At 40.0% G+C, this 17807-nt stretch overlaps 1 protein-coding gene across 1 annotated transcript in view; it reads right to left on the bottom strand.

Annotated features, from left to right (window-relative positions):
- The window catches only part of LOC131243741 (factor of DNA methylation 5-like), a 43043-nt gene that overhangs the window by 19229 nt on the left and 6007 nt on the right, over positions 1-17807 (bottom strand). Inside the window, exons 2-6 of the mRNA XM_058243285.1 lie at positions 11489-11508; positions 7145-8055; positions 5072-5253; positions 4325-4414; positions 2898-3167 (exon numbers count right to left, since the gene is read on the bottom strand). Of these exons, the coding sequence (XP_058099268.1) occupies positions 2898-3167; positions 4325-4414; positions 5072-5253; positions 7145-8036 (1434 nt within the window). The 5' untranslated portion in view covers positions 8037-8055; positions 11489-11508. The remainder of the gene's footprint in view (positions 1-2897; positions 3168-4324; positions 4415-5071; positions 5254-7144; positions 8056-11488; positions 11509-17807) is intronic.

Genomic DNA, 17807 nt, shown 5'->3' with positions numbered 1-17807 from the left:
TTCGCACCTATGGTGAAGTGTCTATCAGATTCATGTTGGCATTAGTTGCCCAATATGATCTCGAGCTAAAACAAATGGATGTGAAGAATGCCTTCCTGCATGGGGAATTGAAAAATCAGATTTACATGAAGCAACCATGAGGTTTCGAAATACAAAGGGCAGAAAACAATGTTTAGAGGTTAAATAGGCCATTATATGTCCTAAAACAGTCACCTAGGCAGTGGTATAAAAAATTTGATTCCTTCATGGTGAGTTAAAGGTTTACCAAGAGTGAGTATGCTCATTGTGTCTATTACAAGAAACCGAGTGATGAAAAATTCATTATCCTGATTTTGAACGTCGACGACATGTTTATCGCCAGTCATAGCATGTTTGAGATCGACTTATTGAAGACTTAGCTATCATGGACATTCGAGATGAAGGGCTGCAAAGAAGGTTCTCAACATTGACATACACAGACAGGAAATGAAACAGGCTATGATTATCTCAAGCAGAATACATTGAGAAGGTATTGATGAAGTATGAGATAAACAAGGCAAAGCCGGTCAGCGCTCCACACGCGGCTCATTTTAAGCTTTCTTCTAAACAGTGTCCTAAAACAAATAAAGAAAAGAGGTTATGTCTCGTATACCTTATTAGAGCGCAATTGGTAGCTTGATATATGCCATGGTATGTGCAAGACCAGATATTTCACATGCAGTCGATGTTGTTAGCAGATACATGTATAACCCCGACAAGCAACATTGGGAGGCAGTGAAATGACTACTTATATTCGAGGTACGCAAGACTACGTCTTCTCATTTGAGAAATTAGGGGACCAGCAAATAGGCTGTGGATTCCAATTACGCGGGCAGTGTGGACAATAGAAGATCGACTTCTGATTACTCGTTTGTGCTAGCGGGTGGAGCGATTAGTTAGATATCGAAGCTTCAGTTTGTGGTGGCTCTTTCCATGACCGAAACTGAGTATATGGCGGTGACAAAAGCATTCAAGGAAGGTATTTGGTTAAGGGGGATAATAAACTAGTTGGGGCTTCAGCAAAAGGTCGTGCCAGTCAATTGTGACAGTGAGAGTGCGATCAATTTGGCTAAAATTATGTTTATCACTAACGAACTAAACATATTTATGTGCATCATCATTTTATCCGACAGGTACTTGAGGAAGGAGGCGTGACGAATACGTGACTCTAGAGGAGATTCACATGAGCGTTAATTTGACTGACATGCTTACGAAGGTGGTTCCCACAGAGAAGTTCAAGTTTTATGCAACTTCTCTGGGCTTGGCGAAGGCGTAAATGGAAGACTGGGCGTGTACGAGAAGCGATAGTAGAGCTATGATGCAAGGTGGAATCAGAGATGATGATAAGAAGCTATGAAGAATGAAGACTGAAGACATATTGGAGATTGTTGTTGATGTCTTGAATCTATAAACAACAAGGTTTGTCTATGCCATCAACAAACCGCTCAATGCCATCAAGCAAATATCGATGCCATCAACAAATGCTCAATGCCATCTGAAAAATATGAAAAATCCATGTTTTGCCTCTGGAAAGTTTAGGTGTTTTACTCGATGACATCAAAGGTGTTTGATGCTATCAAAGTCCCATTGAAGGTGCCATCGAGCGCGCGCGTAGAATTGCATAAGTGCGAGATTTGTTTCCTATTCTAATTGTGATACTATATGATTCTATATATATCGGGTGTAATTGGGATTTGGAAAGAAAGAGAGGTGTTCTAGGCTTTCTAAATTCGTTCCTAAGGATTTCAAGGGCATAGCTTGGCCTTATGGAGTAGATAAGATGATTGTTCGAATATGTAATCTCTATCTCTTGTAATTTTTACTTTCATAGTGCATTACTTATCGCTTTGTGCCGTGATTTTTTCCACGAAAGGATTTTTCCACGTAAAATTCGGATTATTTGTGTTTGGACTTGGTTGTGCGATTGGTAGTACTTTCAACTTTGCTTGATTCATCTCTGTGTGCTTCCGCGGTTCCCCAACATGAGCATGGCCTAGAAACAACACTTACTAGATGAACCTAACCATCAAAACATTGTGCATCAAACGGACAATTGAAAGAAATTGGTCCGCAATCCAAGTTCAATGTCATAGATCATATATACTTAAGGTTGTCGAGTTTATGTCATTCAGGCTATAGTGCCCATCCATTATGGGGCCTACAATGTGCACAATCTCAACCACTATTAGCAAAACGTAGAATGGCAAACAAACAGTACGGGATATGTTCGTGTTTAATTTGGTCTAGATAATTTTTTATTTTTTATTTTTTTTAAAAAAAAACAGAAACCCGAAAAAATCGGAGAATGAAAAGTACAAGTTTATTATGGTTTGGACTCGACCTGAAAAAAAAAAAAAGAAGAAGAAGAAGAAGAAAATGGAGTGAAGAATTGGCAATAAAACTTTAATTAAAACAAATTAGAATGTCTATAGTAAAAAAAAAAAAAAAATGTATATGGATAGTTGAATGGTGTTCTTTGCCTCTCTTAAATCCTTCTTTTCAAGTAATCCTCATATAAATTAATCCATCTCTATTAAAAAAAATCACCTTCCACTCAATTCCATCAATGGGTGTTTACCACCAACCTCTATTTTTCAGATTGCCCCCAAAAGTTGTTTTTGAATAAAACGTGTTTTTATTGAAAAAAGAATGTCTAATTTTGTTTACCCAAAAATAAAAATGAGTGTTTTTGCTATGTTTTGAAACATATGGAGTTTCAAACGTTTGATCAATCATACGAGTGTGTGGTTTTTTTTATATTTAAGATATAGAGTTTTGCTAGCCAGGTCTGAACTATGCATCATTGTCATCTAAAAAGGGGGGAAAACATAATAGTATAGCCCCAGTAGGCATGATCTGAAGGGAAGGGAATTTCATACCTTAATTAATACTTTACGAGCATCCTGCAGCTCATCGTTGCTCGAGCGCTCTCTAACAATAAGAGTTTGATTCATATCTTCCATTGCTTCCATTTCTCCTTCCTTCTCTTTCAGTTTTTCAGTCATTTCTTCCAACGAACTGTCACTTCCCATGTGCTTTAGCACCTGCACCTTCCCTTTCAGTTGCTGAATGTCTAATTCCAATTGGTGTTTGGCATCAAGCTCTTTTTCTAATCTAAGGATTCGGTTGAGAAGAGCCTCCTTTTCTGTCTGTCAATTTATATTCTTGGTCAGATGATAAAATCAAATATGGTCAAAAAATTGAAATACAGAAACATTTGGGGGTATGATACTCAGACAAACCAAAATCTAGACAATCAAATCATAAGGTGGGCCACACCATAATGAACAATGTACACCACCCAAAACTACCTAAGTTCATGTGCAGACCATTTGATGATTTGATTGGCCAGATTTTGGTTGTCTGATCATCATTGCGGGGTTCATATGTTGGATGGGTTGGATGCCATGCATATGCCATGTAGGCTCCACAATTCTCTGACTTTACTACTGTTTAAAGAAAAAAATAATCAAGGCGTTTCAGTAATTTCTCACTCAAAAAGCATCTAATGGGAATTTCAATTAGTTGGGGCATTATTTGGTAAAATGAAAATTCAAGAAGAATTTTGAGGTAAAAATCTGAATTCTGATCTACTGAAGTTTTGAACAATATTGCCTATGTACAATTTGCTTGGTTTTTTGGTTTGCAGGCAGTGGGGCCCATGCTTTAGTGATCCAAGCATTGTATGATTGGCCCCGCTGTTGATGCCATGTGCACCAAACTCCCCAGTTTGGAACATCCTTGTGCTTTAATCAGTGATCGATAAATAGACAGTGAAAAATGAAAAAATAAAATAAAATCGCCACACTCAAACTGGACAAAGGGCGAAGTTCGGCAGCTAGGATCTCACAATCTAGGGTATTAGAATATTCACCTTAACCCAATCCTTGCCATGCTCAACAACCGCACTTGTACTCAAGTGATCTATGGCAGCTCGCATGTATCCAACACGTTTATTTTACATGTGCAATTGGAATGATTGATCTGGTGGGCCAAATGTCCAGAGGCCATAGCTCTAAACCCTCTCTTATCTGCAAATCCTATCCCTCTGATCAATGCAATTTCCACTCAAATGAAAGTAGACATTGCTCAGCTCTTGATGTTTTATAAACTGTCCACTATTAGATTATTGGTGCAATGGCTTAGACAGTCCTGGTGATTTTCTGAACTAGGCCCTCTCATATGGTGGCCTACTAGATCAACAATTTCAACCTCCCTAAAGTGCTAGACGTGCAATGGAGATTCTGAAAGTGACCAAGCCTCTCATTTCCAAAGGTGCTCGTGGGCCACATGTGCAGTAACACACCTTTTGATCTTCGAGCAGCTTCAAGACCTTTTCATCCGCCTTTGCCTTCTCCAAATTCGCCATTTGAAGTGAACTATTTTTCATCTCATTCTAAAAGTAAGGTAAAGAAAAGAAAAAGAAAAAAAAGAAAAGAAGGTATCAGAGGTAATAATAAACAGTTACTACTTATTCCTACTTTTTTGTAAGGTGTCTGTGAGAACTACTTGGAAAATATCTTTCCATAATATCAAAGATGGAAATTTAATCAATAAGAGAATGAACATATAGGATACATGCACACTGCCAATCTCCAAAAACCAAACACAGGTGCATTGACCATTCATCAAATGGGCCCCATAGATGGAATGTAAACCACCAATTATCCTTTTTTAACACCATCCACCATTTTCGTACACATGCCACATACCTAAATGGGTAAAACTGGCCAATTTTGGGGCTACGGAACAATGCATCGAGGGGCCCACCTGATTTTTTCATCTCATTCTAAAAGAAGAGAAAGGGAAGGGGGGGGGGGAAATAATTTCTACTCTCTTTTTTTTTTTTTTTTTTACAAGGTATCTTTGAAAACCATTTGATAATCTCTTTTTTTTCATAATATCAAACATAGAATTTTAGGGTGCATTTGAGTCTGGAAAATTGCAAATCCCATTTGAGCACTTGCAAGCAGCATTACTCATCTATAAAAGTAAATCCAGTGTAATTTTCATGTAAATCAGTCCAATCTTCGGCATTTTAAGTAAACAATACCTTTTTCCTCTCATCATCAAGTTCCCTCTTCTCATTGTCATTTTGGGCTTCACGCATTTCCAATTCTTTCCGTCGCCTCTCAAGTTCTTTTCCCTGAGATTCCAACTCGGACTTAAGCCTTTTATTCTCCTCAAAGATCCGAGAAGAACGATCTCGTGCAATGCGCTGCATCTCTCTCATTTCTGATAAAAGCAAGTGTAACATGAACACATGACACATCTTCAACAGTGGGATAGATCAGGATATAAATGGTGTCCTGATGTGCCATACTAGACATGGGACGCATTCCTTGATCTGGACTATTGACCAGATGGTGCTTCCCCATGGATGGAGGATGACCCAAAAACTCTATTAGGTTGGAAAATCCTAGCCATCCAATCTCAGGCCTTTTTTACTCCAAACTCTTTCTACATTTTTCCCTCAACCATCTGCATTACCCAACCATGGGCCCCACTTGCATGGATGGCAAATCAGGACACTTCAAACCCCGAGGCATCATGACCCTATAATTCCATGCCTGAAAACATATTTTGGTTATAATGAAATGTACTTTTGGATCGAACATAGTAAAGTAGCTAGAATAACGCAATGCATGTGCTTGTACATATGATCATATTGAACAAACAGTTAAGAATTATTGTCAAAGGCGGTCACCTAGTTGCTTGGAGCATGACTTTTGAGTGTTCAAGTGTGTCTATTAAATGGTTCACATAAGAGCAGTTACAAGCTGAACTCAAGAAGAGAGCGCATCAAGGTGTATACTGGGTGGGTCCTTACTCATGGCTCAGTGGTAGACCCTGTGAGTTTCAACACTGAGGTCATGGGTTTGAGTACCCATGTGGTGTGGGTGGGTGTGAGGGTTTGCTTGTTAAAAAAAAAAAGGTGTATAGTGGGTGGGATGCGTGGTAAAAAGGTGAAGTCTGAATCCATCCACTAGGAAGAGTTTGTTGGAATTGTGGGCCACAAATGTCATTGCCCAACCTAGCAAATGGATTGGACGGCTTGGATCGAACATAAGGGCGTAAGGTGGGGCCTACAGAGGTCTGGTATACACACACATCCCGTGCAACCAAGGAGTACCACATACAACTCTTTCCTAGAGTTTCAACAAAGCAATGATTTCTCCCTCATAGTAGAGGTGTGGTGGCGAGAGTCTGACGATGGGTATGACTCGCCACCGACCAACGCGTGTATAAGAAGAGGCCCGGTCCCCAACTCGTTCTTTCGTGGAAAAAAAAAGGATATAGTCCTATTGCTATAAGAGGGGAAGAGAAGGAAGACTCCGACAACTCAGTTCGTCTTCTCCGGCAAGCTTCAAGTGGGTACGTAAAAGGTAGAAACATGCATGCACTCGACCTAATAGAGACGATATAGTAGGAATTCTTGAGAGAGATGGTGAAACCAAGTATGGATCCATGGGAGTGACAAAGAGGGTGATATGGTATTACGCTCACATACAGTTATACCAGTTAGTGAAGACTGGTTGGTGTATAGTGTGGATTACGCTAAGTGCCTCATCAATGTGAAGTCCAATTCAGTTTTATATTTCATGGTATGAAGGTCATTACACAATAGAATGCAACACAAGCAATTGCGACTTCATCCATTGAAAGAGAGGGAGACCTCTGTCCAAACAGGTCACGTGTTTAAATAGCAGTTTTGGAGTGAGACTTTCCCAGAGATCAAAACTAGTATGACTTACCCCAATTCATTTCATTTAGGTCAACTGAAACTAAAACTGAGCCATAACAAATGATATTTTGAACCACGAAACAAGCCCTTGATTTAGGTGTGTTTGGTTGCACCAAACATCAAGAAATTTTAATGATATTTTGTGATTAATCCATCTAATTTGGTGCAAAATATTATTAAACTTCATGATATTTGGCACAACCAAACTCACCCTTACCAAGAATGCACAAAAAATAAAGGGAAAATAAGGAGAATTGGAAGAGTAAATCAACTTAACTAAATTCATAGCAAATGTAGAATAAATACTGTTAGCATCTAAGCATGAACAATTTCCACAATAAGAAAAGAAATAAAAATAAAAATCCACAGAGAAGTAAATACCTTCAGTATAAGCCAGTAGTAGCTTGTTTTTCTCCTCTACCACCTTACTAAGAGATAAACTAGTCTCGTTATACCTGCACTCCATTTCCTTTAGATACTTATTCTTTATATCGATTTCGGTAGCCAGATTTGTCAAATGCTTTTCGTTCTTCCGCATTTCTTCTTTCGAAAGATCAGAAACTGTTTTCAGAGCTCCATTTGCTCGGAGATGCTCCCCTATTGGACCCATGGAGTTGTAATCATCAGCCTGCGCGACCCATCCATAGACATTTGATCCACAGTGCTTCTGTTTGTTCCAATCTCTTTTACCAAAATGATTTACTTCAAATGATTTCTCGAACGCCATCGCATCCTTGAATCCACTCCAATCCTTCTGAAATTCCACTATGGCATTGCCAGAACGGCATTGGTCATCCCAGAAAGCATGAATTTCCACTGGATTATATTTAGAAAACAGCATCTTCAGCGTCGAAGCGCACGTGCCAACATGTTCTTCAGCCTCCAACTCGATCGGAAGGTTATAAATGATGCCCATCCAAGGCCAGACAAAAGGATCATCTTGGTCAGGTCTAGTTGGACATTCCTTCTCGACTGTACGTTTTGATGGCCCAGCGGCATCTGGTACGTCTGTTTTCAAGAATCTCATCAATGCACGGTGGTTTGCCTTTACTTTTCCCTTCCTGTTCGATAAGCCTACTCCAGTGGCATGTTGAAGTAGGTCCTTGTAAATGAAATCTTGTTTCTTCTTCCCTTTACAGAAAGGGCAGCGGAAAATGGAATCCGATAATTTCACTTTATGCTTCCTAGTCTTCAATTGCAGATAGGATTTGGCTTCGTAGTCACGTATTTCGGACTCGCTTATATCTCCATCTTCTTCTGAACTGGTTTCCATTAACGTGTGAAGATGTGAACTAAAATCAAACCCCCCCAAAAAAAAAAAAAACCAACAACTGTGTTAGTAAGTGACCTCATTTGAATTATTTATTTATTATTATTATTATTTTTTTAAGGTATGTTTAGATGCTCCCATTTCCTAAGGAAGATGGGATACAAACATGTAAAAGAGATTAACAGTATATGGTACTATGTGCATACTACTTTTTTGCTATATTCATATCACAAGTGGAATAAGAACATGAACTTCTTCCCACTCAAATCAACGGCTGGCTAATGGCTACTTGGCAGACTCGTGTTTCACAAGCATTTGGATGGTGCAACATAAAATACGATTTGGAGGCAAATAAGCACAACTGTAACCCAAATCACAAGTGCTAAAATTTCAAGTTCAACCTATTGGGATTTGGGCAGGAAACCACCCATCCTTCTTGGTTTTGAGTGGACGTCCAAACGACCCCAAATGCAAGGATTGAATGATAAATGATTTCCCTTGGCATTCAATTCAAATTGTTAGATCTGAAAAGGCCCAAAATGATCTTCCTCCAAACATGCAAAATACTGAATATTGAAGTATACAAGTATTAGAGGCAGGTAACATCCACGGAAATTATGGGTCCTAAAAATTCACACATGCGAGCATTTCAAATCATTCGAGTGAATGTGATTAGTAATTCTTTCTAGCATTTGTTTGCATGTGCATAGAAATTATAACAATGGAAGCATCCGGAAAACAAGTAACTACTACCTACACATAGATGACACATTGCTACTAGAAATCCATACAAAAGAAAATCACTAGTATTTCCTATTTTAAGTTGATATTCAGTTTCAAAAACATACAACAGAATTTCATTAATCTGTGATGGAGGTTCACTGTGAGTGAATCTCATCACCATCACCTTGAGATTGGATGGTGATGAGTTGTGGAGCTATCCTCATGTAATCTTCTATTGAGCGATAGACGGTTGTCATCATTCAACTTGCTGATCTCTCTTCAGTACCTTGGGTGTTCGAAGTTCATGTTATTTAGACAACTATAATTATTACAAGTATCTAATGGTAAGTGTGGAATGGTATGTATGCTCCATCACGATGGGCCCAGTATTTAGACAATCTGGATTGGCTTGCAAGTATCCATGGTTCAGTGATCAAAACTGTCGATATGATTGGACCAATTTGAATGGCCATTGCACCTAAAACCTCCAAAATTGTAAAGTTACATCAGTCCAATTTGGACTTTCTCTGGTTGAATGTGGGTCTCTTTCTGCTCTTTCTTTCTTAAATCTGTATTTCTCGGCCACGGATTGAACAGTTGGGATTTTCCCATCTGGGAGATTCTTTATGCAAGGGCAATCCACAGTGGGACTTACAGAATCGACAATTTGGATCAATGAACCATGGACCCCATTTGTACAAACTGAAAACAGTACTAATCTACAATCTCTTGGTTACAGAATTGTAAAGTAATGCCACAAGGCTTTTAGAGTATCTATAACTTTCACTTTATACAAGTGGGCCACTGGTTTTATGGATCAAAACCTTTGATTAGATGGGACCACCATTGATGGCCAATGCACCAAAAGCCTTCCAAAGTGGAAGATCTTAGTAGTCGAATCTTTGCCCTTTCTTAACGTTGAGATTTGCTTTTTTTTCTTTTTTTTTTTTTTTGTCTTGACTGTCTGTTTGACCGTCACGATTCGAAGGGTCATGATGTGCACGGTCCATCCACAATTGCACAAATCATATCAGTGGTTTGGATCAATGAAGCAGTGTTGTGTGTTTGACATCCACTGCATCAGTCAGTTGCGCTTTCTTTGGATCCTTACTCTTGCTCCGGTGGTAGACACTCAGGAGTTTCAACACCCAGTCAAGGGTTCGAGTATCCATAGGTGGTGAAATCCCACGACGGTGTGAGTGTGTGGGGGTGTGTGTGTGCGTGTGTAAAAAAAAAAAGTTGTGCTTTCTCATCTTCGGACACAGATTGTGTACTGAGTAAACTCTGTGGGGTCCACCATGATGTGTGTCTTATCCACACTGTCCATCCGTTTTACCAGCTCATTTAAGGCATGAGCCCAAAATTGAAGTATATGATATCCAAAGCTCAAGTTGACCACATCACAGGAGACAGTAGGGATAATGACTCCCACCATTGAAACCTTCTTTGGGCCCACAGGGATGTTTACTTGTCATCCAACCTGTTCATATGGTTACACAGACATGCATGAAAGGAAACCACAAATATCAGCTTGATCCAAAACTTTTGTGGCCCACATCAAGATTTCATCAGTAGGTATTTAATTCCCACTGTTTCTTGTGGTGTGGTCCACTTGAGCTTTGGATATGCTTCAATTTTGGGTTCATGAGCTAAAACGAGCTAGAAAACTCATACATCATGGTGGGCCCCACTGAGTTTACCTCCTCATTCTCACATACATAACAAAAAAATCACACTTAAAACCTCTAAATTCACTTGGGATAGCCCACCTGAGTTTTGGGTTAGGGTCATTTTAGGGATGTCTCCTCATTCTGGTGGGGCACACCTGATGAATTAATTGGATGGCATGCAAACAATGCAGGTGGCCACAGGAAGGTTTCTTCAGTGGGCATCCCCATCCCCACTCTTTCCCCTGTTGCGGCCCACCTGATTTTTGGTCTCAGGTCCTAACATGAGGTGTCAAAATTGATGGACGGAGTAGATTTCACACACGTATCATGTTGGGCCCACAGAGCTCGGGAGTTGCATGCACTTCCTAACATAGGTTGTAGAGGATTCTGTTCCCGTCCCACCATGGACGGATCATTACTCCAAAAATCTCCCAGAACGGAAGATCTCAGTGACCAATTTCATGAAATTTCCAGTAGAATGTGGACAATAGCTGTATTTCTCTTGTTAATCGTCCATCTTCAGTCCACAAATCGAAAGGTTATGATTGTCCTACAGAGGAGCTTTCTGGGGCATAGTCCATCCATAGCGGGGAGCAACAGACTAATGGTCTGGATTACCAGAACGTGGGCCCCACTTGTCGTATTTGAAAAACTATCCTGTGCAAAGAGCGCTGCCGCTGCGTTTATCATATAACTCCTCTCATACAAATGCAAGCTAGAAATTCCACATAGCAATAACGAAGGGAGTTCATGTCTACACCCACCCTGTTTAATGTCCACACACCCATCTATTCCCAAATTCAAAAAGTGGGAGTGTTAGTGTTAAAAATAAGTACAAAAGTGGGTGTTTCCAAACCGAAAAAGGGTATTGTAAAATGAACCAGACTGATAAATACACCTCTCCTTTCTACTTTTAGAACAAAATACTTTCTACATATCGTAAAATAACTGTACAACGTTTGTACCGTTTTCACCCTGAAAGTAGAAGCGGTAGGTGCATTCACTCAACAGGGTGGATGCCAATATCAATCCGGCAAAGGAGAATGAAGGGTTGTTTTCTACCTGCGACCAACAGCAGCTAACGATATACACAGACGTTGTGTGTATGTCTTTGCTTCGGTGAGATCGTTTAACCTCCCGCGCGTTATTTATAATCGAGTACGTTTACCTCTGTCGCGACATATTAATCCAGCGTTTGTCGCCACAGACTGGGCCCACATGCTAAGATGGTACCGTGATTTGAAGCTTCTTTTTTTCTATTTAGTATCAGATATAAGAATATAATCCATAATCAGGTTTCATTGATGGTCCTATCCTTTAAATTTTTTTATCTAAATGAGACCCATTGAAAATTTCCTTTTAATTCTTTAAATTCGTCAACAGATAGTAACATTTATAATGATCCTTTAAGAACAAATTTGCAACTATAGCCTCTATATCATAGAATAAATAATATAGACGGTTGCGATCACCTAATATCTAAGTCTGTAGGCCCCACTGGCAGCGACTCACGCTGGAGCTGAAACGCGACAGAGGGAAACGAACTCTTTGTACTTTACTCGAGCGGCGGTTGGTGAAAAGGGAAAGGTTCGGGAAAGGGTGACACTTGGACACGGCTCGGAAGTAACCTCTCCTCGATCTAAAACTCGATTACGGTCGGTGCTACGTGTCTAACCATGAAGTATGTGTTCTATCTCAGCCGTCCATCCATATTTTCAGGTCATTTTAAAGCATGTGCCCAAGAAATGAGGCACATCCAATTCTTAGGTGGACCACACCACAGGAAACAGTGGTGATTGAATGCTCACCGTGCTATGTATAACTCGAATTAAACTTAAGTTTGTCTGGCCCACTATTTTATAAGACAGAATTCCCAAATTATGTGGGTTGAACAATCCTATCCCTTGATTTGTATACACCTGTTTTTGAAATTGGCTGTTGGAAATTATTCATTTTTAACGGTCCAATAAAATATCTACCAATCCGATAGGATATTATTCTTCTTTTTTTTACCGTCCGATAAATGTCTACTAATACGGTAGTCAGATAATCAGATATGCGTGATTTTGGGAGCACGATACATGTAAAATTGGGACGGTAATTTCGAGAGTTAAATTTAAATACTTACATACGATGCATGCGACTTCTGCGTATCATCTATCACTGCGTGCCAGAGTAATAAAGATTTTCGCCTGAGATTAATGCTGTGATTTTGAGTGAAAAAGTGCTATTTGATGAACGGTACCGAGAGTAAGCTCTATGGGCTCACATTGATGTATGTATCTTATCGACGCGGTCCATCCGTTTTTCCAGCTTATTGTAGGGCATAAGACAAAAATAGAAGTACATATAAAGCTCAAACGGACCACCCTAAGAAGGTTTCGACAGTCTTAGTCATTACCCCCACTGTTACTCGTGGTGTGGTACACTTGAGCCTTAGATATGCTTAGATTTTTGGAAAATGCCCTAAAATGAGCAGATAAGACGGATGGACGGAATGGATAAGGAACCTATATCACTGTGGGCCCCAATTTACTGTGTTACTCTATGAGAAATCCGCGCCGCTGTACGCACGCTTCGTCCATGGCACTGGCAGATTTCCTCCGCAATGAATGCTGTCATTTCGCGTGAAAAAGGGCGTACGGACGAGGACGGGGACGAGATTCGAGAACGAGCATACGCATGCCTTCAACGCTCGATGCGGACAGAGAAGATTCCTGAAACCCTAAAATGTAGGGCCCACTGTAATACGTGTCTTATATCCACACCGTATATCTGTTTTTCGAGGTCAATTTAGGACATGATTCAAAATATTAGGCACATCCGATTCTCAACTGGATCACACCAGAACACCACAAAACAATGGGAAAACGAGGTCCACCGTTGAAACCTTCCAGGGGCCCACCGTGATTTTATTTTCCATCTAACCTGTCCATTCGGGAAGCGGATTGGCTGGTGTACCACACACCACCAATATGGCTTGTGTGTTGACGTCACCAAGTTATGTGGGTCCCATCATAAGGTATGTGTTATATCCCAACGGTCCTTTCATTTGGAGAGCTCGTCCTAACGCTTGAACCCAAAAACAAGACAAATCCAACGATCAAGTGGACCACACTACAAAAAGCTGTGGTGGATTGAACGTCTACCATTGAAACCCTTTTGAGGGTCACAGAAGTTTTGGAACGACATGATATTTGTTTTTACTCTACATGCAGGTCTGTGTGATCTTATGAACAGATTGGGTGGAAAATAAACGCTACGGTGGGCCTTAAGAATGTTTTAAGGGTTGGAATCATTGTCCCACTACTATTTCTGGTGTGATCCACTTAAGTTTTGGACACCAATCATTTTTTGTATCATTGTGTAAAATGATCGCACAAAATGGCTGAATGGTATGGATATAATAAATACATCATTTTTTAGCCTATGTAACTTTGATCTCCTTTGAACCGTACGCACAACTCGGAGCTCGAGAAGCTGCAACGCTCGTCTTCGTACCACACGTACCCACACCAGCCATATCGCTGGTGTGCGGTACACCATCCTATTGCTAGTGATCGGTGCTCTGTGAGACACCAAAATGTATGTGTTTCATCCATGCTGTCCATCTATTTTCCTAGATCATTTTATGGTATGAGCCCAAAAATGAAGTATATCCCAATCTCAAGTGGACCACATCCCAAAAACGCGTCCCACTCACACGGGTCTTCCACAGATGCGAAACCCGATATTTGGTCTTCCCCTTCATCCAGTCAAAATGAAGGGTCTCAACGGCCTGGATTCCATATTAAGAACACATGGGTCTCACCTGACATGAATATATGGCACATGCATGCACGCATACATATAAATGTGCCACAACATATTTTACCATGTTCAGGTTTTTTAAAACAGAGGACCCTGACCAGTAACCCGTGATGACATGCCATGAATTGCAATATCCAACCACTGGTAGAACCACTGACTGAATGGTCCAGATCATGGTTAGTTTTGCAACATTTCTATGTAGACAAACCATCCGGGCGAATCAACTATACAGAAAATGCACCATCATAATTCCTATTTTAAATGTTTTGGCCTGTTTAGCAAATACTTGAGAAGGAGTTCGTCTCATTTTAGTTAATGGTAATCAACTATTTTAAATCTGAACTACACATTGATAAAGAATGCAGGATCTTTCAATGAACTAAATACACTTGTGATATCAGTCTACTGATAATGTCCTAAACTTCATACAGTTTAAAAACCCAAATATTCGACTCGACTCAATCATTGATATACCCGGCTCAAAATTTAATAATTATATAATTGTCAAATAATTATAAAAAATAAAATTGTTAATTTTAAAACAAGGGCCTGTTCGGAAGCAACTTTTAAAAATAGAACATTGATGCATATTTCAATGAAAAGCAAGTTATGGATACATGGTTCCAAGCCTTTGATTTTATTTTGAAAGGTTTTTTGGTTGGCACTGATTATTATTCCATTTTCAAAGCAATTTATCAAAAGCCTAGCATTATCCATTCAAGAAGTTTTTATTTATTCATTTTTAAAAAAAACAAAGATGAGACCTATGTGATGGATTATAATCGATGTGAACCGTACATTTTCAGTACAAGTTGACATCCCACTTGAATCCAAATAATCCCACAATGGATCAGGTAATTTAGATTTAACAATATGGACCATCCCATCGCCTTCTGTCCTACCTAAAGTACCAAGTACAGTCTAGAGAATCTAAGTAGCCATCATCCACATAAATGTGAGTTAGGAATAACGTTTGAGATTTCAACATGTACATATGCATGGATAATGAATATGTTTTTAAGAACCGAAAGTTCAGTTGTTGGAACAACATGGTGGGATGTGAAAGAGCAAAAGGGGAACATTGTAGCAAACCTCAAAGTATGCACGAGGGTAAGATTTTTGAAAGTCATCCAACAACACTTAGCAAGAGTTACAAAAGAAAAAAAAATTTTAAAAAATGAGGAAATGACAGTGATGTTGTGTAACTAGGGGTGTACATCGGGTCGAATCGAGTCGAGCTGGCCTCAGCTCGAACTCAGCTCGGCTCGGTCCTCGAGCCTGACTGGCCAGCTCGGCTCGGTTCAGTCAACAGCTCAGGCCAATTTGAGCCAAGTTTGTCATTACAGTATTTCCACAAACACCTGGACTGCACCTTCAAAATCCCTCTATATGTAAAACAGAAGCAATGATTTTACAGGTATTTTATCAAACACCTTGTAAGCAATATAAAAACCAAGAAAAAAGGGGTATTTGTTTCATGTACATACCTTCCTTGCCACCAACCACACTTCGTTGAGTCATTTTATCAAACACTTGGTGAGCAACATCAATGGCAAAGTAACCGAGTCATAGAACTGGTTTGATCCAAGTTTGATTTGAGAGCTGGATTCGATCCGAGTCGAGTCAAGCTAGGGCCTACTCGAACTCATTTTCGAGCTCAAAAAATCAGCTCGACTTGCCTCGAACTTAGCTTCGAATCGAGCTTTTTCCAGTCGAGTCGAGCGAGCTAACCAAGCGAGCTTGGTTCGTGTACACCCCTATGTGTAACATCCACTCCATCCAACAGTTGTCACATCTTACTATCGGGAGAATGGTAGAATCACACATAGATGAATCTTGGATAGTAATCCAAAAGCACCAAGCAAACACAAGAGAACACATCAAGGAAAACTCTTTCGAGAAAAAACTATGGCACAAAGTGACAAAAATTCACTATGAATGCATAAATTACAAGGAGAGAAAGCTTACTCAATTCGAACAACCTCAAATCTCATCCTTACCACACTCCGTTGAAACCCTAGAACTATTTAGGAACCCCTTGAGATACCTTAGAATACCTCAAAATCCCGTTTACACCCATATTTATAGCCTATGGGAGAATCTCAAACAAATTTTGCAGATCTGCAAAATTCTGCGCAAAATGTTCAATGTCATTAAAACTTATTCTTCAATAGCATCGAAGTTGAGTCGATGACATCGAACTAACACCCAAACTGTCCAAAGACAATCCAATTTTCCATAAAATCTCAATTGCATCAATCCATGTTTGATGTCATCAAAGGTTCAATCAAACATCCATCGATGGCATTGGAAAATGCCAAGATAGGTCAATGACCAATTGGATAAAATCCGAAAAATCTCAATGGGATCGAGCACTATTCGATGCCATCGAAGGTGACATTAAACAGACTATCGATGGTATCAACAAACCCTGTATCTAACTAGATTTAAGACATCAAATACAACACTTACATTAGGATATGAGCTCAAAAACTAGGCCGATCCAAGTGCGCCTCACCAAATAAAACTTTAGGGATGAAAATACCCACTGTCAAAAAACTTTTGGGTCCCACTATGATGTTTATTTCCTACAAGGCATCTCCCACAAGGATGAAGGGTAAACCCAAATATCAACCTGAGACTGGGCCACACCATGACGTTTATTTGTTATAAGGTGGCTGCTATAGGGATGAAGAGTAAACCCAAATATCAACCTGAGACAAAACTTCCATAGGACTGGTGGGCATTCAATCTTTCTCTTGTTGTGACCCACCTGATCTGCCTCATTTTTGGGTTCACCTCCTAAAATGAACTACAGAAACTCATGGATGCAGTGGATTAAAACAGAAATTGCAGTGGGCCCTAAGGCACTTTGGGTGCATGTCGCCTTTCAAGTCATCATCTATGCATCAAAAACAACAAAATATTGGGAAAAAACTGATGTCAGATACCAATGAATGCATATAGAAAACAAACCCCAACATCTTGCGAAAGCTCAATGAATGTGGCCAATATATACCATCATTCGACAGGCCTTCGCTAACTATCTCCACAATTGTCTCGCTATCCAGAAATAAGCTTGGTATGAATAGCAGATGAAATCTATGCTGCATCATATACAAGTCCTCCCTTTTTTCTTTTTTTCTTTTTTCAAAAGAAAGGTGGAAGCATGCCACCTGAGATACATTAAGAAAGCAGGGAGTTACAGCCATTCGGGTGGGCCCCAACAAGAAGGATCTGGGCCTCACCTATCATATGCTCTACACCAATTACAGAGATATACGACTGGCCAGAAAAAAAGAAAAAGAAAAAAAAGAATAGAAAAACCGCGAGGGGACCAAAGAAGCGGCAAACCCGAGAAGAAGAGAGCAGCGACTCCCAGCAGCAATCCAGAGCTTGAAGCAGCGTGGGGGGAGAACAGCAACTTCCAGCACCAACCCAGGGGCCAAAACAGGGCAGGGACAGCTGCCGGAGGGGCTGGAGCAGAGGCAGCTGTGGCAGATACATCAGACCCCCCCCTCCTCTTTCCTTCCGATATACAAGTCCTCCCTTAACTCACCATTTACCAAAG

The sequence above is a fragment of the Magnolia sinica genome, chromosome 4, assembly GCF_029962835.1.
Source record: "Magnolia sinica isolate HGM2019 chromosome 4, MsV1, whole genome shotgun sequence".
Taxonomy (NCBI): Eukaryota; Viridiplantae; Streptophyta; class Magnoliopsida; order Magnoliales; family Magnoliaceae; genus Magnolia; species Magnolia sinica.
This window is presented reverse-complemented; position numbering and strand designations above follow the sequence as displayed.